The sequence below is a fragment of the Diorhabda sublineata genome, chromosome 1 (genome assembly GCF_026230105.1).
Source record: "Diorhabda sublineata isolate icDioSubl1.1 chromosome 1, icDioSubl1.1, whole genome shotgun sequence".
NCBI classification, from domain to species: domain Eukaryota; kingdom Metazoa; phylum Arthropoda; class Insecta; order Coleoptera; family Chrysomelidae; genus Diorhabda; species Diorhabda sublineata.
This window is the reverse complement of record NC_079474.1, coordinates 1,148,065-1,172,168: the sequence shown is the minus strand read 5'-3', so window position 1 is coordinate 1,172,168 and position 24,104 is coordinate 1,148,065. Positions and strand designations below refer to the sequence as shown.

Below are 24,104 nucleotides of genomic sequence, written 5' to 3'. Positions count from 1 at the left end.
AGCTGTATCTTCGTTTCTTTGACTCAAAGAACCGTTTTTATCTGATCTAGAGCTGTCTCTAGGTATTCTTTGACTAAAAGAACCGTTCTTAGTTGATCCGGAGCTGTCTCTTCGTTTTCTTCGATCCACTCAGTCTCCTAATCTTCATTCCTCTTTCTAGCACAATCACAAACCAATTCACTCCAACCCCAGCTCTGCATAGGAGCGAATCCTGCATCAGATCCAACTCCAAAAAACCCTCTTTTCTTTTTCTTCAATACTCGCGTGAAAACTTCCGTGTTTTTAGAGCAGCTGCATCGGATTTTAAACTGGTCTGTGTTAGTCGTAGAAAACGCCAAGTAATCCGACGAAAATCGATCGAAAATGAATTTTCGCAAGAGATTGTTATCGTTGAAAACAATTTTGAGGTTATAAATAAGAAGATGAAATAGCTGTCAATGGAGTAACGTGATCGGTTGTTGTTCGAAGTGTCATCTGTTGAGAAATCAACGTTAGCGGATAAAGTAATAAAAAAAAGAAGAAGAATAAGACAATGAAGAGAAAAATAATGGGTTTTATCGATTTTTCTTTTTTTCCTTAATATCCAACAGAACTTTTTTTGTACCTACCCCTGTTTAAAATCTCTAAAGAATGTTAATGTCAACAAGAATTCTTCGTAGACGATTTAATTAGAGATCCGATTCGTGATTCGTCGATTAGAAAAGGGCAGATGAAAATGTTGTCGACGAGATATTTTTCACGCCCCCCCGTATACTATTCACACGCGCTAAAAAGAATATTAATCGTTCGATATATTTCTAGCTTCTGTTTCGAATTAACGATGATCTATTTCATTTTTTGTTGTTGTTGTTGTTGTTGAAGGGATCGAAAAATGTAAATTTAAATTAAAAGTTGCCTTTCTATTATAGAATTTCAAAAATCCATTAAATTCTAACCCGAAGCGAGATCTGTGTAAGATGGTAGTTAAGTAATCATGTGCATTTTCATGAAAATTGTAGGATCGAAAGTCCCGAGGTGATCCGATGGCAGGCTACCTGAATTTGAGTAAACGAAACCCCTCCGAGCTTTCCTTGCATAAATTTGTACACGGAGGTCACAAAAATTGTTTGGGAATCGTTTAGAACCGAAGATATCGAAGTAGACAGTTCGCAGATGTTTGGATTTTGCACTAAGACGTCTGGCAACGCTGTATACTTGTTGGTAAATGAAAAACGATTCAAAAATCACGATTTCGTGCAAAAAATGTTTGTTTTCGAGAAAGCATAGACAGACGAATAATCTTCGATTGATTTGTCTATGATTTTAACCTGTGGAATCGATTTTTCACTAGAGGACCGCCCAACTTCCGTGCTACAATAGAAGAAGGGTTTGGAGCTCTTCGCGGACATTTTGACGCACGTCACCGGAGCTGCTTTTCCTTTAAGGAATTTTTGATCAAAATAATCATCAATTCGAACAATTACAACAATTTTTGTCTATGATTTCAACCTGTGGAATCGATTTTTCAGTAGAGGACCGCCCAACTTCCGTGCTACAATAGAAGAAGAGTTTGGAGCTCTTCGCGGACATTTTGACGCACGTCACCGGAGCTGCTTTTCCTTTGAGGAATTTTTGATCAAAATAATCATCAATTCGAACAATTACAACAATTTTTGTCTATGATTTTAACCTGTGGAATCGATTTTTCACTAGAGGACCGCCCAACTTCCGTGCTACAATAGAAGAAGAGTTTGGAGCTCTTCGCGGACATTTTGACGTACGTCACCGGAGCTGCTTTTCTTTTGAGGAATTTTTTATCAAAATAATCATCAATTCGAACAATTACAACAATTTTTGTCTATGATTTCAACCTGTGGAATCGATTTTTCAGTAGAGGACCGCCCAACTTCCGTGCTACAATAGAAGAAGAGTTTGGAGCTCTTCGCGGACATTTTGACGTACGTCACCGGAGCTGCTTTTCTTTTGAGGAATTTTTTATCAAAATAATCATCAATTCGAACAATTACAACAATTTTTGTCTATGATTTCAACCTGTGGAATCGATTTTTCAGTAGAGGACCGCCCAACTTCCGTGCTACAATAGAAGAAGAGTTTGGAGCTCTTCGCGGACATTTTGACGTACGTCACCGGAGCTGCTTTTCTTTTGAGGAATTTTTGATCAAAATAATCATCAATTCGAACAATTACAACAATTTTTGTCTATGATTTCAACCTGTGGAATCGATTTTTCAGTAGAGGACCGCCCAACTTCCGTGCTACAATAGAAGAAGAGTTTGGAGCCCTTCGTGGACATTTTGACGCACGTCACCGGAGCTGCTTTTCCATTGAGGAATTTTTGATCAAAATAATCATCAATTCGAACAATTACAACAATTTTTGTCTATGATTTCAACCTGTGGAATCGATTTTTCAGTAGAGGACCGCCCAACTTCCGTGCTACAATAGAAGAAGAGTTTGGAGCTCTTCGCGGACATTTTGACGTACGTCACCGGAGCTGCTTTTCTTTTGAGGAATTTTTGATCAAAATAATCATCAATTCGAACAATAACAACAATTTTTGTCTATGATTTCAACCTGTGGAATCGATTTTTCAGTAGAGGACCGCCCAACTTCCGTGCTACAATAGAAGAAGAGTTTGGAGCTCTTCGCGGACATTTTGACGTACGTCACCGGAGCTGCTTTTCTTTTGAGGAATTTTTTATCAAAATAATCATCAATTCGAACAATTACAACAATTTTTGTCTATGATTTCAACCTGTGGAATCGATTTTTCAGTAGAGGACCGCCCAACTTCCGTGCTACAATAGAAGAAGAGTTTGAAGCTCTTCGCGGACATTTTGACGTACGTCACCGGAGCTGCTTTTCTTTTGAGGAATTTTTGATCAAAATAATCATCAATTCGAACAATTACAACAATTTTTGTCTATGATTTCAACCTGTGGAATCGATTTTTCAGTAGAGGACCGCCCAACTTCCGTGCTACAATAGAAGAAGAGTTTGAAGCTCTTCGCGGACATTTTGACGCACGTCACCGGAGCTGCTTTTCCTTTAAGGAATTTTTGATCAAAATTATCATCAATTCGAACAATTACAACAATTTTTGTCTATGATTTCAACCTGTGGAATCGATTTTTCAGTAGAGGACCGCCCAACTTCCGTGCTACAATAGAAGAAGAGTTTGGAGCTCTTCGCGGACATTTTGACGTACGTCACCGGAGCTGCTTTTCTTTTGAGGAATTTTTGATCAAAATAATCATCAATTCGAACAATTACAGCATTTTTTATCTATGATTTTAACCTGTGGAATCGATTTTCTACTTTAGGACCGCCCAACTTTCGTGCTACAATTACTTTGCAGTTGTGGAGAATCGGATTTGTTTTCTTGGGATATAATGACGAAAATAAAGACACCCTGTATAGTTAAAACGATATTTAAACTCGAAGAAAACGTGTCAAATGAGGAAGCAATTCCGAGAAACCGATTTGCATTATCCCTATAGCATTACGCTGTAGGTAACTTATTATTTTATGCATATTATGCAATTACGATTTGCGTACATCAAAAATCGGGTAACTTGTAACTTGTTTTCATCTACGCCAAATGGAAAAAAGAAGAAGAAGAATGTTCAATTAGTTTTATTTGTATGGGGAGCTAATTTCATTCGGTATGATGGTAATTTTATATTTAATTGAAACGTGATTCAAATTTACAACGTTTTTCGAAATATTTTGATAAAGATTGAAATAAATCGAAACGTCAGTTTTTATCTGTTTGAAATCTTATTAAACAAAACTAATTTTAAAAGAGAAGAGACCCAAAGTCAACAACGAAGTTTGCTACATAAGTTCCGCGATTGGCATCAATGACGTGATTATGTCAAATATGACATCGCCGTGTTGCCATATTGAGACACTCGAAGCAAGCATCTTGGTTAATCACATGACTAGAATCATGCCTGTTGGATGCAAAAGGATGCAAAATAGCCTCACCCCTCTCCTAGCAGCAATTTCAATGAGTAGTTTTTGGTGGTTGCTATACAGGATGTCCCAAAACAAGTTAAACTATCTGTATACGACAAAATACTCATAGTAGAATCATGAAAATTTCTATCTTTGAGTTTTCGGACACGATCTTTTCAACTAAAATGTTTTCAAAGATGGCCGACTTCCGGTTCTACCGGAAGTCGACTGTAACCTTGTTATTTTTGATAGAACACCCAGTATATTGATACATTTTGAAATATACGTAAAATTTTAGTAAACTCTTACCTGAAAACTTTTTTCGAAAAATTCATACTTTTTGAGTTATTAATTTTTTTGTAAAAAATTTGACAGTTGCAGACCCTTATAAATTATTTTTTTACGAAGAAACCCTTGAAGATATGAAAATGATTTCTATTCAGTTATTTTTAACAAGGCCAGACGTGTTTGAAACTATGTTGAAAAATTTCTTATTTCATACAGGGTGTGCATAAAGAGTGTTCAAAGTTTAACTTAATAAATATCAAATGTCTTAATTATTTTAAATAGAATCACCCGGTTTTTTCCATTTTAATGCATTCAAGGGTGTATATATATATAAATAGAAAATATAAATAAATAGAAAAAACTGGGTGGTTCTATTTAAAATTATTAAGAAATTTGATATTTATGAAGTTAAACTTTGATCATTTTTTATATACACCCTGTATAGAAAAAAAAATTTCGCAACATAGATTCGAATACGTCTGACCTTACTGAAAGCAACCGAATAGGAATCATTTTTATATTTTTAAGGGTATCATCGTAAAAAAATAATTTATAAGAATTAAATTTTTTATAAAAAAATTAATAATTCAAAAAGTAAACATTTTTCGAAAAAAGTATTTAGACAAAATCATTCTAAAATTTCACGTAGATTTTAAAAATGTATTAATATAAAGGGTGTTCTATCTAAAATAACGAAGTTACAGTCGACTTCCGGTAGAACCGGAAGTCTGCCATCTTTAAAAATATATTAGTTGAAAAGATCGTATCCGAAAACCCAAAAGTAGAAATTTTCATGATTTTATTATAAGTATTTTGCCATATATGCAGTTAGTTTTATCTCGTCGTGTGACACCCTGTATATCTATTTCGATTTTTCAAACTTACAATCGTTGATTTATCAATCTCAACCCAAAAAACGTCACGATAAACGTCAAAAGTTGTTAGATAACCTGCAATGTTGTCAGTTGTCATTTAACGATCTCAATAATTTTTTCGATTTTGAAAACAAAAACGAAATAATACAAACAATTACCATCTATTTTTAAAACGCAATGATAGACGCGTTTAAAAAAATATTCTCGTTACAAATTATACATAAATCAGAACTGGATTCCAAACGAACATTGTTCGAAATGACAGCAATAATTACCAATCAATTATTTGTAAAAAAGAAGAAGAACTACGTGATAAAAAAAGAAGAAACAGACATCGAATCGTTTCAAACACATCTCTATCGAGAACATTCTTTAATTTCTTTTGAAATCTTATTACAATTTTAAATTGTTCATTTTTGTATTATTCAACTGAATAAAAATCTTTTATCTAAAGATTATAACCTAAATATTTCCTTAAAATATATATTAACTATTATAAATAATTATTTACTAATAATACAGTTTATCAAGTTGAAAAAACATGACAGAACATGACAGAACATGACAGAACATGACAGAACATGACAGAACATGACAGAACATGAAAGAACATGACAGAACATGACAGAACATGACAGAACATGACTGGAGAAGACTAAATGTGACAGTAGATGACAGAAGATGACAGACAGAACATGACTGGAGATGACTGAATGTGACAGTAGATGACAGAAGATGACAGAAGGTGACAGAAGGTGACAGAAGGTGACAGAAGGTGACAGAAGGTGAAAGAAGGTGACAGAAGGTGACAGAAGGTGACAAAAGGTGACAGAAGGTGACAGAAGGTGACAGAAGGTGACAGAAAGTGACAGAAGGTGACAGAAGGTGACAGAAGGGGACAGAAGGTGATAGAAAGTGACTGAAGATGACTAAAGATGTCAGAAGATGACAAAACATGACTGGAGATGACTGAATATGACAGAAGATGACAGAAGATGACAGAAGATGACAGAAGGTGACAGAAGATGACAGAAGGTGACTGAAGATGACAGAAAATGACTGAAAATGACAGAAGATGTCAGAAGATGGCAGAAGACGACAAAACATGACAGAAGATGACAGAAGATGACTGAAAATGACAGAAGATGACTGAAAATGACAGAAGATGACTGAAAATGACAGAATATGACTGAAAATGACAGAAGATGTTTTCCCAATGTCATTTTTCATCTTTAAAAGCAAGTATCTTGTATAGTAAGCATTGAAATAATATTTTATTAGTTTTTTAATTAAGATCTTCAATTTACCGTGCCGATTTGATCAAACTTCATCGTTAGTACGTTTACTTTTCGCAAAAGCTTTCTTAAGCACACGCTTAAGCAGTTTCCGCGAAGTTTTTGATGCTTAGATGCTTAGAGTATCCGCTAATAGAAATTTTGTCTTTTACACGGTCTTAGCCAAACGTCTTCAAGACGAGGAAATTCATTTTGAGACGATATTCGATGTACTTAGATGTCTCGGCAACTCAAACACGTTCTCAACTCGTTAGTGGTTTGTATTAGTTCGAATACACATCAGTGAACGTGTTGAATCAGGGATACCGGTAGCTATATAGATCGATCGGAGAGATTCGAAACCGAAACGCAATAATAATATTTTGACGATTAAAAAAAAAAACTAAACACCACAGGATGATGAAGCAGTTTAGTTATAATTCGACTTCCTTTTATAGTAGGAGGTTTATCATTAATTTACAAACTGGCAGATTATTATTGTTTATTGTAACATATACCGGTGCCGTATTAATTTATTTAACTGACAGTTGCGAGAAGGGCGGTTTAGAAAAACGCTTATTTCGTATGTAGTTTTACGTAAATTCAGGAATTTGTCGTAGAAATTGTTGGATAACTTCAATTTATGTAAGGCGAGAATCCTAAACAGATGAGGTCCAAATCTGATAGAACACGTCGATTTTTTGACGTTTTGAAACAATTTAATCTGAAAATTGGTCATTAAAAAAGTTTTTGGAGCTGGAAATTGAATAAAAACCAATTTCTTCAAAAATTTTTAATTAAGTATTATAGATAGATTGGAAAATATGAATTTTATGATCGGAGATACAGGATACAACTTTTTTCGCTTAAAATTAACACAATTATCTATTTGTGAGGTTAATTTCCACTTTTGACACTCACTAGTACCTAAATCTGCGAGGTTTCTCTATACGAGGGCTGGTTGAAGTAAAACTAACACAAAATTATTTTGTGATTGATTCGGATTTTTTTTTATTTGTCCATAGTATGTATTTCTATTTTTTACGAATTGATTGTTAGTTTTCAATGGAAAAATAGTTTTTTTTTTTAAATTTTTAACGTTAATTTTGACTTTTTGGAAGTTTATTTTTCTTTATTTTGATAATTTTTGTAACCGAAAAAAATTATATTGGGATGAAATCTATTGGAAATGGTGAAGAATATGATAAAAATAATTTACTAACGATCTGAAGTCGGGAAAGGAAAGGGGGGGGGGGTATTTGAGGGTAAAAAACGGTTTTTTTCAATTTTCGAAAAAACTATGAGTCTTATGGAAAAAAATCAAATAACAAAGTTGTAGGTAATAAAAAGATTTACAACTTTTGTATTTCAACTTTTTTCACATAACCTCAAAATTTATGTGAAAAATTGGGAAAACTAAGTTTTTTGTTTTTTATTTATATCTTTTACAAAAAATAATTTTTTTTAACGAAATTTTGTAAACAGTCGTCTTTTTATGTCCTTTATATACTGTTATTTATTTAATTTGAAAATATTTATTGTTTAACTTTATTTTGAAATAATATTGTAAAAGCACCCCAATTTTCAAACAAGAATTCTCCCATTAAAAAACCAGATTTTTTCAAAAAGTTGACGAGTTTTTTGTTCATTGAAATCTTTACTTTCTGATAGTATGAAAAAATATTACCATCACTGTAGTAAATTTTGTCAAAAAAGGTAAAAAAACGAAAAAAACCTTTTTCGAAAATTTATTTGAATCATTATGTACAATTTTCAAAAATTTTATAATTTAATAACTCATGTTTATCAATTTATCACGAAATCTTACATTTTTGGTGTAATTGGAGGGAAAAATTTTAATAAATAACTCAAAATTGTACATAATGATTAAAAAAAAAATCGAATAAAAGTTTTTTTCGTTTTTTACCTTTTTTGAGAAAATTTACCATAGTGATGGTAATATTTTTTCACACCATCATAAAATAAAGGTTTCAATGAACAAAATACTCACCGACTTTTTGAAAAAATCTGCTTTTTTAACGGGAGAATTCTCGTTTGAAAATAGGGGAGCTTTTTCAATATTATATCAAAATAAGGTTAAAAAATAAATATATTCAAATTAAATAAATAACAGTATATTAAGGACATAAAAAGATGACTGTTTACAAAATTTCGTTAAAAAAAATTATTTTTTGTAAAAGATATAGATAAAAAACCAAAAACTTTGTTATTTCAAGTTTTCACATAAATTTTGAGGTTATGTGAAAAAAGTGTCGGAACAAAAGTTGAAGATCTTCCAATTACCTACGACTTTGCTATTAAACATTTTTTCATAAGACCCATAGTTTTCCCAAAAATCGAAAAAAAACCATTTCTTACCCTTAAAAACTCACCCCTTTCCCTTTTTCTCACCTCAGATCGCTAGTAAATAATTTTTCTTACCATTTTCAGCATATTCTCTTCGTTTTCTAATAGATTTCATTCTACTATTATTTTTTTTCACTCCTAATTATTTTTAAAAACTTCTACCCCAATATTCGATCGAAAATTTTCATAATGAAAAAACAAAATTCGAATTTTTTTCATTTTGTAAGAGAACTCTTTCAAAATATTATATTTTTAACTAGATTTTTCGATTTCGATGCTACCAAAGTATTTTTTTAGTATTAGTACTAAGAAGGACCCAGATTTATCTAAAACGATGTTTGAAAATAAATTTAACAACGAATTTCATCCAAATTTGTCCCAATTTTCTAATTTCTCTTTTCTTAACACTTAATCTCGGTTCCAACCACCACAAAATGCATCCCCGGGGAACACCAAACCTCTCTGAGGTTTGTCCATCGGTCCATCGGTCTTCGAATAAAATACCAAATCAGTCGATGGGTCAGAACGATAACCTGTACGATATTAATTCATTTAGAAGATAGACACGCCACATCCTGCGAAAACTATCGATATTTCTACTGCTATTAATGTGGATTGTGACATAGAAATATCTTCAATTGGTTAGTCCAAACTTTCGATAAATCATCTTGGTATAAAAATTCTACTTCCGGCAACTCTAGACACGCTCCGTGGTAGGTTTGACGCGCGTTTCGTTAACCAACTTATCATCTTCAGAGACTGAAGGTAAACCTTTAGTTTGAGCTAAATTCGAAGCGAATAATCGTCGGTTATTGGTCTAAAACATTTCGAGGATTAAAATCGAGTTGTCGAGCATTGAATTTTTAAAGAAATCTCGTTACGAGACGTGATAATAAGACAGGTACTAATTTTCTCGAACAATAGATTCGAGTCTCGAGGTTTTATTGTGATAAAATAAACGAGAAAACAAAAGTTTTGGTACACAGTGTACCGAAAGAGATGCGTAGATCATTATACTACAATTATTAGAAAAGAAGGCATTACTAAATAACTAATTTGACGCCTATGGTGTTAACTCTCATAGGCAATCACCTGTCTTGTTACAATTTTGATTAATTTTCAATCAATTGTTCGATGATTAATTGTCTTAAATATTGGGGAGGAATGGCGAATCATTCCCAGTGGCGTACCACGTAAAAATATACACACGTAATAAATGTCGATGTTAATTATGAAGACGATGAAATTTAGACAAAAATTAAGGGGTCGTTTTATTAATTAGGGGTCGAAAATGTTATTTTTTAACGTCCTAATGAACTAAAATTAATAAAAAACGTAATATTTATTAGTTAAATACGAGGGTTAGTCAAAATTAATATCAAAATTTTCGAAAAGCAAATTTCTAGCTTTAACATAACTTTTGAGTCTTTAAACTAATTTTTTTCCATAAAAATGATTGTTTTAAACAATTTATAACAAATTAATAACGAAATTGATTCATTAATCAACTTGATTTTGTTGTTTTAGTTTGTTGTTTCATTAGTTGTTTTATTAAACTTTTTTGATAGTTTTAGTTGTTGTAGAAAATTTCTAAGGCAACTCAAGCTTTTAATCCTTAAAATAACTTTAATTCGATGTATAGTGGAGGTCAATAAACTTTCAAAACCAGGATTTATGGTGATAAGACACGTCAAATTCTTCAATTATTTGTACGTACGATTCTAGACGAATCCATCAAGTTATCGATTGATTACAGTCAATTTGAGACAATTAGGTATGAATTTAATTCTAAAAAATCATTATTCGATTAGTGGGGGTACTGTCAATTGTAAAAAAACTCCCTTAGAACTCAAAAATATCTGAAAAATTGATAAAAACTAAACTTGGATACTGATTAGGTTTCGGAAATGATTCGGGTCAACTTGAACGTTATTCGGTGGTTGATTGGGGGTATTGATGAAATTAAAAACACGTATGTCATTATCAATGATCTAAATAACGCCTTTGACTGCGTAAAATCGAACATTTTATTTTTTTAAGATGGAAAACTACGGATTCAAAAGTATAAAACTTTGAATCTTATTTAGAAAATTTGTGAATCTAGTTTGGTATTATTGAGCGATATGAGGCAACTTTAGAGGAGTCCAAAGGGTTTTTACTCTTCAGAAGACTGCGTTCTGGTTACCAGGATCGTCTTCGTGAGCTTGGAGATTACCAAAACTCGAGTAAAAGTGTTTTTCGGCGCTACTGCTTTTTCGTAACAATGAAAATCATGAAAATTAACCTTATTGAAGCTATTGGCGTTTTCTACAAAATCATGGTTTATTAAAAGGGACAAACCATCGTGGGTTGGTGGTTATTGTTATGGGTATGTTGAAACTTCACAGCGCATTATTTGGCAAATCGATTATTTCGAAAAATCGTGTTCTAACCTTTCTAATATTATTAATAATAATTGATTTTTATTCGGGGTTCGGGTCTACTACCACGTAAAATGAAATAACATGTTAAGATCGTATACAGGGTGTCCCACGACGAGTTATAAATATTTATAGTAAAGTCGACTGTAACTTTGTTATTTTGTATGGAACGCCCTGTATATTAATAAATTTTCTAAATGTACGTGAAATTTTAGTATACTTTTATCTGAAAACTTTTTTCGAAAAATGCATATTTTTTGAGTTATTAATTTTTTTGTAAAAAATTTGAGCCTTGCAGACCCTTATAAATTATTTTTTTACTAGGATATCCTTAAAAATATGAAAATTATTTCTGTTCGGTGACTTTTAATAAGGTCAGACGTATTTAAATCTATTTTGAAAAATTTTATATTTCATACAGGGTGTGTATAGAAAGTGTTCAAATTATCTCTAAAAATTTACAGTTAATATTTAATATCTGGATAACGGTACGGTTTAGATATAGGGAAGTATATATGTATTTTCTTTATTTTTCACCCCCGAATGCATTAGAATATAAAAAACCGGGTGATTCAACGTAAAAAAATTAAAAAATTTGATATTTATTAAGTTAAATTTTGAACACTTTCTATGCACACCCTGTATAATATGAAAAATTTTTCAACATACAAACAAATACGTTTAGCCTTGTTGAAAACAACCGAATAGAAACTATTTTCGTATGTTTAAGGGTATCATCGTAAAAAAATTATTTGTAAGGGTCTGCAACTGTCAAATTTTTTGTAAAAAAATTAATAACTCAAAAAATATGCATTTTTCGAAAAAAATTTTCGAACAAAAGTGCACTAAAATTTCACGTAGATTTCAAAAATAATTAATATATAGGGTGTTCTATTTGAAATAACAAAGTTATAATCAATTTCCGGTAGAACCGGAAGTCGGCCATCTTTGAAAATATTTTATTTAAAAAGATCGTATCCGAAAACCCAAACGTAGAAATTTTCATGATTCTACTATAAGTATTTTGCCATATACAGATAGTTTTAACTCGTCGTGGGACACCCTGTAGAAACCAGCTGTCAGGTATTGAATTTTTGTAACTGTATACGAGGTTTGTTGAAAAATATTGTATCCCAGATGTTAACCTCGAAATTGGATGATTTTTATATCTAATATCCCATCCCGAATGCAATTTCTTTACGAATAGTAAAACCCAAAATACTTTTTCAATAAAGAGGTTATGTTCTATCAAAACCTAATGTTTAAATCAGATAGTTATTTTACGAGGGATGTTTGGAAAGTTTCCGACTACTTTCCATCTTTCTATAATCAATATATAACAAACACTTTGGGTTTAAAACAAATTTAGGGCCATATTTTCCACAGAATCTATTGAAAATGCAAGAATTCATAAATTTGATCTTATTTAAACTATTTTTATCACTTGTAAACCTCTGGATTCCTTATAAAAACTTGATACGTTTATTATATCAGAATTTCAACTAAAAAGAAACGAAATATCAATGTTGGAATGTGAATAAAAACCTTCACAACTCTAAGAAGTCTTAATCTTTCAGTTTCCTTAACAGATCATCAAGAATTGGGTTCAAAAAGACATAAAAATGGTTACAGTAGTACCAGGCCTGATCTATAGATGGAGTTAGTTATTCGAAAAACATTGTATTGGAAAGTAGACTGTTTCTTCGTTATAAATAGTAAAATATTGGGTATTTCGTGAACTCTATTGGCTAGATTTATTTCCCTTGGATTATTATCTGTTCCTAGATCTAAAAAACGACGTGGAGGTTAGAGGTTATGTTGATAATTGACGGTTATTTAGAAAAGCTTCAAGTTACGTCACGAAAACATTTATTGCTGTTTGGTACATGACTGTTAGTTACGACATTTTTTGTAAATGATGAATTTGTTTATATTTTAAGCGTTGTAAAGGAAAAAATGGTTTTTTTCAAAAAAAATATAGTTTATTGTTGTTTTAGATTGATAAGGACATTTAGGAATTAGGAAATTCGTTGATGTAATTGAATATTTTTTACTTTAAAGTAGAAAAAAAGTAAATAATCAATCAATAGTAGTAACGACACTTATTAAACAAAATAAAGCGATATAATTTGAAAAATGATAATTTTAACTCACCTTGTATAATAAATTTTAGTAACTACATAGATATTTAAACGTATTTAATAATTTTTGCAAAATTCTGTTATTATAACTGATTGTTATAACTGTCATGAACCAAATGATGAATTAAGCGTAGTTGTCTTATAACCTAAAACTAAAGTTATTTTTCTAGATGAATTTATAGATCAATATAGTGATCAATATAATGATTTTTTCACTCTTTTCATATGTTGATTAATATATTGATCAACTACAAGCTGCTGGATTAAATTATGATAAAATCTTTTAGGTTATTTCGCGAAAACATTTATGCTGTTTGGTACATGACTGTTAGTTACGATACTTTTTGTAATGATAATTTTTTTTATGTTTTAAGCGTTGTAAAGAAAAAAATTAACACATTAAGACATTTATTATGTAAAATGCGTTGATGTAATTGGATATTTTTTACGTTTAAAACAGAAAAAACGTAAATAATCAATCAATAGTAATAACGACAGTTATTAAACAAAATAAAGGACTATAATTTGAAAAATATTGATTTTAACTTACCTTGTATAATAAATAGAAGTAACTACATAGATATTTAAACGTATTTAATAATTTTTGCAAAATTCTGTTATTATAACTGATTGTTATAACTGTCATGAACCAAATGATGAATTAAACGTAGTTGTCTTATAACCTAAAACTAAAGTTATTTTTCTAGATGAATTTATAGATCAATATAGTGATCAATATAATGATTTTTTCACTCTTTTTATATATTGATTAATATATTGATCAAGTACAAGCTGCTGGATTAAATTATGATAAAATCTTTTAGGTTATTACGCGAAAACATTTATGCTGTTTGGTACATAACTGTTAATTACGACACTTTCTATAATGATGAATTTTTTTTTTAAATTTAACCAGCTATTGAATTTTTGTAACCTTATATAAGGTTTGTTAAAAAATATTGTTAATGAAATAAAAAAACTTTATTACATAAAGGAAATGAATTTCCATCTGATCCAGTCGCTCTTTCTATGCATTTGAAAGTATACTATGAAAATATAAAACCAGAAGGTTTTATATACGAAGGATTTTAATGGAAAATGACATGGACCTTCCAGGAAATAAATATCGTTGTTCAAGTGAGCCCAAAAACGATACAGATATTATAGAAAACTCAAATTAACCATCGACAATTGTTTGTTGAAAATAAAATCGAAATAAGTACGGATCTGCGTTCAATAATCAAGTACGATTAAACAAAAAATATAAAATCAAATATCTGGTTGTAATTTTCGATATAAATTACGAACTTCATGGTCAAAACAATAACGTTTTAAACAGCAGAGATCTCCGAATCGATAAGTTTCCTTCTGATAAAATGCAAATATATTTAAAGCAGATGTTAACATTTATGCTATAAATGAAGAAACTTCTAAATATTTCGATCTGTATCCATTTTATGAAGCTTAAAAACAAAAAGAATTTTATAAAAATTCAATAAACGTCATACTAAAAACACCAAAAAACGAAATCAAAGTACCAAAAGAAACTGGGCTAAGAAGAAACAAGCAACGACTCCATAATTAACACCACGACCTCTTAAAATTGATGAATCGAGGATTAGATGGAAATTTATAAGAGAAAACGTCAAAAAATCCATAACCACGTGATTATTAATCATCTAATAAGTCACTACAACTTTAAACATCTCAACAAAGTAAATTAATATACGATTAATTTTCTTTTTTGCAATTTGAAATTTGGTTTCGTCGAATTCTCGTCGTTGCTATCATAAATCGAACAGATCTGTCATTATTTGTAGGTTATACTATACGTAAACGTTTGACATATGACATATGACAAAGAATTTTATGAAAATTCAATAAACGAAGCTTCTAATGTCAAACGTCGTACTAAAAACACCAAAAAACGAAATCAAAGTACCAAAAGAAACTGGGCTAAGAGGAAATAAGCAACGACTCCATAATGAACACCAAGACCTCGTAAAGTTGATGAATCGAGGATTAGATGGAAATTTATAAGAGAAAACGTCAAAAAATCCATAACCACGTGATGATTAATCATCTAATAAGTCACTACAACTTTAAACATCTCAAAGAAGTAAATTTATATACGATTACTTTTATTTTTTTTAGTTTGAAATTTGGTTTCGTCGAATTCTCGTCGTTGCCTTCACAAATCGAACAGATCTGTCATTATTTGTAGGTTATACTATACGTAAACGTTTGACATATGACATATGACAAAGAATTTTATGAAAATTCAATAAACGAAGCTTCTAATGTCAAACGTCGTACTAAAAAACACCAAATAACGAAATCAAAGTACCAAAAGAAACTGGGCTAAGAGGAAATAAGCAACGACTCCATAATGAACACCAAGACCTCGTAAAGTTGATGAATCGAGGATTAGATGGAAATTTATAAGAGAAAACGTCAAAAAATCCATAACCACGTGATGATTAATCATCTAATAAGTCACTACAACTTTAAACATCTCAAAGAAGTAAATTTATATACGATTACTTTTCTTTTTTGTAGTTTGAAATTTGGTTTCGTCGAATTCTCGTCGTTGCCTTCACAAATCGAACAGATCTGTCATTATTTGTAGGTTATACTATACGTAAACGTTTGACATATGACATATGACAAAGAATTTTATGAAAATTCAATAAACGAAGCTTCTAATGTCAAACGTCGTACTAAAAAACACCAAATAACGAAATCAAAGTACCAAAAGAAACTGGGCTAAGAGGAAACAAGCAACGACTCCATAATGAACACCAAGACCTCGTAAAATTGTTGAATCGAGGATTAGATGGAAATTTATAAGAGAAAACGTCAAAAAATCCATAACCACGTGATTATTAATCATCTAATAGGTCACTACAACTTTAAACATCTCAAAGAAGTAAATTTATATACGATTACTTTTCTTTTTTGCAGTTTGTAATTTGGTTTCGTCGAATTCTCGTCGTTGCCTTCATAAATCGAACAGATCTGTCATTATTTGTAGGTTATACTATACGTAAACGTTTGACATATGACATATAACAAAGAATTTTATGAAAATTCAATAAACGAAGCTTCTAATGTCAAACGTCGTACTAAAAAACACCAAATAACGAAATCAAAGTACCAAAAAAAAACTGGGCTAAGAGGAAACAAGCAACGACTCCATAATTAACACCAAGACCTCTTAAAATTGATGAATCGAGGATTAGATGGAAATTTATAAGAGAAAACGTCAAAAAATCCATAACCACGTGATGATTAATCATCTAATAGGTCACTACAACTTTAACCATCTCAGAGAAGTAAATTTATATACGATTACTTTTCTTTTTTGCAATTTGAAATTTGGTTTCGTCGAATTTTCGTCGTTGCTATCATAAATCGAACAGATCTGTCATTATTTGTAGGTTATACTATACGTAAACGTTTGACATATGACATATGACAAAGAATTTTATAAAAATTCAATAAACGAAGCTTCTAATGTCAAACGTCGTACTAAAAACACCAAATAACGAAATCAAAGTACCAAAAAAAAAACTGGGCTAAGAGGAAACAAGCAACGACTCCATAATTAACACCAAGACCTCTTAAAATTGATGAATCGAGGATTAGATGGAAATTTATAAGAGAAAACGTCAAAAAATCCATAACCACGTGATGATTAATCATCTAATAGGTCACTACAACTTTAACCATCTCAGAGAAGTAAATTTATATACGATTACTTTTATTTTTTGCAATTTGTAATTTGGTTTCGTCGAATTTTCGTCGTTGCTATCATAAATCGAACAGATCTGTCATTATTTGTAGGTTATACTATACGTAAACGTTTGACATATGACATATGACACACGACGCGAAATAACTATTAAATAAAATTGGTTATGCGTCAAGCTAGTTCCTGAGTACGATCCTGTCGATTTAACGGCATCTCATCGTAATCGTCCCTACTAATTCCTTCCATAAATTTCGACCGGTATCGAAATCATTAGTTCCTAGACGGTCGACTGTAATTTAAAAGAAATCAAAGTTATCTGTTGTTTTAACCTATGGGATATTCAATATCCAATACACTCCGACACCTTCGTCTTTAAGTAGGTTGTTTATCCGAGGTAATTTCATTAAATTTGAATAATTTCCTCGTATAAGCTCAACAAATTAACGAGACACTATTATTGGTATCGCTTCGAAACGTTAATGGCTTTATCGGTTTTGCTCGGGCTTCTCTACCAACATTTTTCTTCGATTAAAGTTCGTTTTTATTGCGGTTGAAACGTATCGAGTTCATTTTTCGATTGCGCTAATTACTTTTTTTGAAAAAAATACGCGGGGTGATCAAAAAGTAAAATCGAATTTGGATCTTGTCTCTGAGGGTTTTTATTGTAGGAAAAAACTTGATAGCCAAGGGATGGGGCGAAAAAAGAAGAAGATCGATTTAATTTTGTGTCTGGTCTATCATTTAGAATAATTACTAAACAAAAATGACGAAGAAATAAATATAAAATCAATTTATTTGGAAATTCGATAAACTCGGAATTTGTTTCTCAATATTTTCTGTTTCGTCTTGTTGTGTTAACATAATATAAGGAGTGTCATTGGTAGCTTTTCGATTTACGATTTGGAGGTAATACTTGTAGGCCGATAACGCTCACATAACAAGAAGACTGTTGACCGGCCATAAACAACACAATCTGGTCTGGTCGATGCACTTAATCCTAAAATGTTAGGTATGTTTATTTGTTTTATTTTTTTTTTGTTTCGATTGTTGTTTTCGATTGATTAAGACGTTTATTACGTGAAAGGCGTGGATGGAATTGGGTCTTTTTTACGTTCAAGACAGAAAAAAAGTAAATAATTAATCAATAAACGAAATAAACAACTATAATTTGAAGAATGTTCATTTTTAACTTACCTTGTATAATAAATTTTAGTAACTTAATAGATATTTAACTGTATTTAATAATTTTTGCAAAATTTTATGATTACAACTGTTAGTTGTAACTCTCATGAACCAAATGATGAATTATGCGTAGTCGTATTATAACCCACAACTAAAGTTGTTTTTATAGATCAATATAGTGATCAATATAATGATTTTTTCACTCTTTTTATATATTGATTAATATATTGATCAACTACAAGTTGATTGATTAAATTATGGTAGAATCTTTCAAGTTATTTCGTGATAACATTTATGCTATTTGGTACATAACAGTTAATTACGACACTTTCTGTTATGATGAATTTTTTTTTATATTTTAACGCGTTGTAAAGGGAAAAAATATTTTTTTCAAAAAAAAATATAGTTTATTGTTGTTTTTAATTGATTAAGTCATTTATTACGTGAAAGGCTTTGATATAATCAAATATTTTTTACGTTGAAGCCAAGAAAAAAGTAAATAATCAATCAATAGTAATAACGACATTTATTAAACAAAATAAAGCGTTATAATTTGAAAAATATTAATTTTTAACTTACCTTGTATAAAAAATTGAAATAACTACATAGATATTTAACTATATTTAATAATTATTGCAAAATTTTATGATTACAACTGTTAGTTATAACTCTCATGAACCAAATGATGAATTATGCGTAGTCGTATTATAACCTAAAACTAAAGTTATTTTTCTAGATCAATTTACAGATCAATAAAGTGATCAATATAATGATTTTATCACTCTTTTTATATATTGATTAATATATTGATCAACTACAAGTTGTCTGATTAAAATACGATAAAATGTTTCAAGTTATTTCGCGAATACATTTATGCTGTTTGGTACATGACTGTTAATTACGACACTTTCTGTTATGATCAATTTTTTTTTATATTTTAACGCGTTGTAAAGAAAAAAAATGTTTTTTTTAAAGAAAATACCGTTTATTGTTATTTTAAATTGATTAAAACATTTATTACGTGAAAGGCATTGATGTATTGAGATATTTTCCACATTTAAGACAGAAAAATAATTAAATAACGATTCAATAACAATAACGACACTTTTTAAACAAGATAAAAGGCTATAATATGAAAAATATTAATTTTTAACTTACCTTGTATAATAAATTGAAGTAACTACATAGATATTTAACCGTATTTAATAATTATTGCAAAATTTTATGATTACAACTATTAGTTGTAACTCTCATGAACCAAATGATGAATTATGCGTAGTCGTATTATAACCTAAAACTAAAGTTATTTTTCTAGATCAATTTACAGATCAATAAAGTGATCAATATAATGATTTTATCACTCTTTTTATATATTGATTAATATATTGATCAACTACAAGTTGTCTGATTAAAATACGATAAAATGTTTCAAGTTATTTCGCGAATACATTTATGCTGTTTGGTACATGACTGTTAATTACGACACTCTCTGTTATGATCAATTTTTTTTTATATTTTAACGCGTTGTAAAGAAAAAAATGTTTTTTTTAAAGAAAATATCGTTTATTGTTATTTTAAATTGATTAAAACATTTATTACGTGAAAGGTATTGATGTATTGAGATATTTTCCACATTTAAGACAGAAAAATAATTAAATAACGATTCAATAACAATAACGACACTTTTTAAACAAGATAAAAGGCTATAATATGAAAAATATTAATTTTTAACTTACCTTGTATAATAAATTGAAGTAACTACATAGATATTTAACCGTATTTAATAATTATTGCAAAATTTTATGATTACAACTATTAGTTGTAACTCTCATGAACCAAATGATGAATTATGCGTAGTCGTATTATAACCTAAAACTAAAGTTATTTTTCTAGATCAATTTACAGATCAATAAAGTGATCAATATAATGATTTTATCACTCTTTTTATATATTGATTAATATATTGATCAACTACAAGTTGTCTGATTAAAATACGATAAAATGTTTCAAGTTATTTCGCGAATACATTTATGCTGTTTGGTACATGACTGTTAATTACGACACTTTCTGTTATGATCAATTTTTTTTTATATTTTAACGCGTTGTAAAGAAAAAAAATGTTTTTTTTAAAGAAAATACCGTTTATTGTTATTTTAAATTGATTAAAACATTTATTACGTGAAAGGCATTGATGTATTGAGATATTTTCCACATTTAAGACAGAAAAATAATTAAATAACGATTCAATAACAATAACGACACTTTTTAAACAAGATAAAAGGCTATAATATGAAAAATATTAATTTTTAACTTACCTTGTATAATAAATTGAAGTAACTACATAGATATTTAACCGTATTTAATAATTATTGCAAAATTTTATGATTACAACTATTAGTTGTAACTCTCATGAACCAAATGATGAATTATGCGTAGTCGTATTATAACCTAAAACTAAAGTTATTTTTCTAGATCAATTTACAGATCAATAAAGTGATTAATATAATGATTTTATCACTCTTTTTATATATTGATTAATATATTGATCAACTACAAGTTGTTTGATTGAAGTACGATAAAATCTTTTCAAGTTATTTCGCGAATACATTTATGCTGTTTGGTACATGACTGTTAATTACGACACTTTCTGTTATGATGAATTTTTTTTTATATTTTAACGCGTTGTAAAGTAAAAAAAAAGGTTTTTTTTCAAAAGAAAATCGTTTATTTTTAACAATAATAGTTACACCTTATTCTAATATACAATAACGACGAGATTAAATAATCTTAAAATATTTTTACAGACTTTACACTGGACTTGTATATCTAATCACTGAAAATCTGAATGTTTCATGTTGAAATTTCCTTGATAATAACTAGTTTTAAAAACACTCATTGTGTGGTTTTGAAATTTTGAAATGGGTTTTTCGTAGTTAAACAAGTCCTTGAGGAAATAATTTAAAAACTATGTACAGAAATTGTAGGAACAAATTGGATGGAACTTGTCGATAAAACGATTTTTTTTCTATAAAAAATCATTCAAAGAATCAAAAAAACTTCATATTTACACGATATCTTTTTAATTTCTTCTTGTTCTAGCCTTCTTATTATCCAGACCTAATCCCAACAACTATATGATTTTAACGATCGTATTTACATGAAAAAAATCATAAATAGATACTACGAGGACCCAGTGATAACCGGAATACCACGAATCAACGAAAATTCTTCCTCATAGAGCGTCAGATATACCGAAGGATCCTCATTCGTCGACTGATTTGGTATTTTCCTCGAAGACCGGATCCAACCAGTTCGCTGTCGATGGACAAACCTCAGAGAGGTTTGGTGTTCTCCGGGGATGCATTTTGTGGTGGTTGGAACCGAGATTAAGTGTTAAGAAAAGAGAAATTAGAAAATTGGGACAAATTTGGATGAAATTCGTTGTTAAATTTATTTTCAAACATCGTTTTAGATAAATCTGGGTCCTTCTTAGTACTAATACTAAAAAAATACTTTGGTAGCATCGAAATCGAAAAATCTAGTTAAAAATATAATATTTTGAAAGAGTTCTCTTACAAAATGAAAAAAATTCGAATTTTGTTTTTTCATTATGAAAATTTTCGATCGAATATTGGGGTAGAAGTTTTTAAAAATAATTAGGAGTGAAAAAAAATAATAGTAGAATGAAATCTATTAGAAAACGAAGAGAATATGCTGAAAATGGTAAGAAAAATTATTTACTAGCGATCTGAGGTGAGAAAAAGGGAAAGGGGTGAGTTTTTAAGGGTAAGAAATGGTTTTTTTTCGATTTTTGGAAAAACTATGGGTCTTATGAAAAAATGTTTAATAGCAAAGTCGTAGGTAATTGGAAGATCTTCAACTTTTGTTCCGACACTTTTTTCACATAACCTCAAAATTTATGTGAAAAATTGAAATAACAAAGTTTTTGGTTTTTTATCTATATCTTTTACAAAAAATAATTTTTTTTAACGAAATTTTGTAAACAGTCATCTTTTTATGTCCTTAATATACTGTTATTTATTTAATTTGAATATATTTATTTTTTAACCTTATTTTGATATAATATTGAAAAAGCTCCCCTATTTTCAAACGAGAATTCTCCCGTTAAAGAAGCAGATTTTTTCAAAAAGTCGGTGAGTTTTTTGTTCATTGAAACCTTTACTTTATGATGGTGTAAAAAAATATTACCATCACTATGGTAAATTTTCTCAAAAAAGGTAAAAAACGAAAAAAACTTTTATTCGATTTTTTTTTTAATCATTATGTACAATTTTGAGTTATTTATTAAAATTTTTCCCTCCAATTACACCAAAAATGTAAGATTTCGTGATAAATTGATAAACATGAGTTATTAAATTATAAAATTTTTGAAAATTGTACATAATGATTCAAATAAATTTTCGAAAAAGGTTTTTTTCGTTTTTTTACCTTTTTTGACAAAATTTACTACAGTGATGGTAATATTTTTTCATACTATCAGAAAGTAAAGATTTCAATGAACAAAAAACTCGTCAACTTTTTGAAAAAATCTGGTTTTTTAATGGGAGAATTCTTGTTTGAAAATTGGGGTGCTTTTACAATATTATTTCAAAATAAAGTTAAAAAATGAATATTTTCAAATTAAATAAATAACAGTATATAAAGGACATAAAAAGACGACTGTTTACAAAATTTCGTTAAAAAAAATTATTTTTTGTAAAAGATATAAATAAAAAACAAAAAACTTAGTTTTCTCAATTTTTCACATAAATTTTGAGGTTATGTGAAAAAAGTTGAAATACAAAAGTTGTAAATCTTTTTATTACCTACAACTTTGTTATGTGATTTTTTTCCATAAGACTCATAGTTTTTTCGAAAATTGAAAAAAACCGTTTTTTACCCTCAAATACCCCCCCCCCTTTCCTTTCCCGACTTCAGATCGTTAGTAAATTATTTTTATCATATTCTTCACCATTTCCAATAGATTTCATCCCAATATAATTTTTTTCGGTTACAAAAATTATCAAAATAAAGAAAAATAAACTTCCAAAAAGTCAAAATTAACGTTAAAAATTTAAAAAAAAAAACTATTTTTCCATTGAAAACCAACAATCAATTCGTAAAAAATAGAAATACACACGATGGACAAATAAAAAAAATCCGAATCAATCACAAAATAATTTTGTGTTAGTTTTACTTCAACCGCCCCTCGTATAGAGAACCCTGTCAAATTTATTCGCGCAAATACTCATTTTTTTCCCCGAAAACACTCATTCAACTCGTTCGCTAGTCCCTGTTGTGTATTGTCAGTTGTAGCGGTTGACACGTGGGTGGATCTTTCGATGAAGCCGCCATCACATCGACAACCTCGACCGGACTCGAACACGTCGATATCCTCTCCTCCGTCGGCTCCTCCAGGTCCGATTCGTCGTTTACGTTTATTTCCTCCTCGGAATCAGAAATGTAATCGCTCAATCTGAAATAATATCCATTTAAATAACAATAAAATGATATTTTTCACCTGTTTGCACCTTCTCAGTCTATCCGACGTTGGCGCGTTCGGTACTAGAGCCTTGAACGCGCTATTCTCCCCTCCCATACCGAGGAGAAGCGACGAATGGGGGGCGAGATGCGCAGTAAGCGGCGAACCAGGGGTGGAACCTCCCTTGTAGTGCGGCGACGGCGTCAGCCGGGCTCCGAACATCGATTGATTCGAAGGGGTTCCTCTTCCCGAACCGTCCGACTGCTTCAGAAGGTTCATCCTCTGGTGGCGTCGCCATTTCGCCCGTCTGTTGGAAAACCAAACCTGGTTACAGTGCACCAATTAGTTCCCTTGGGTATTT

The 24,104-nt window shown here is 30.1% G+C and overlaps 1 protein-coding gene across 1 annotated transcript in view; it reads right to left on the bottom strand.

Annotated features, from left to right (window-relative positions):
- Positions 1-23,402: 23,402 nt before the first annotated feature.
- LOC130449103 (paired box protein Pax-6-like) overlaps positions 23,403-24,104 on the bottom strand; it is a 38,796-nt gene continuing 38,094 nt past the window's right edge. The window contains exons 5-6 of the mRNA XM_056786781.1: positions 23,793-24,067; positions 23,403-23,737 (exon numbers count right to left, since the gene is read on the bottom strand). Of these exons, the coding sequence (XP_056642759.1) occupies positions 23,548-23,737; positions 23,793-24,067 (465 nt within the window). The 3' untranslated portion in view covers positions 23,403-23,547. The remainder of the gene's footprint in view (positions 23,738-23,792; positions 24,068-24,104) is intronic.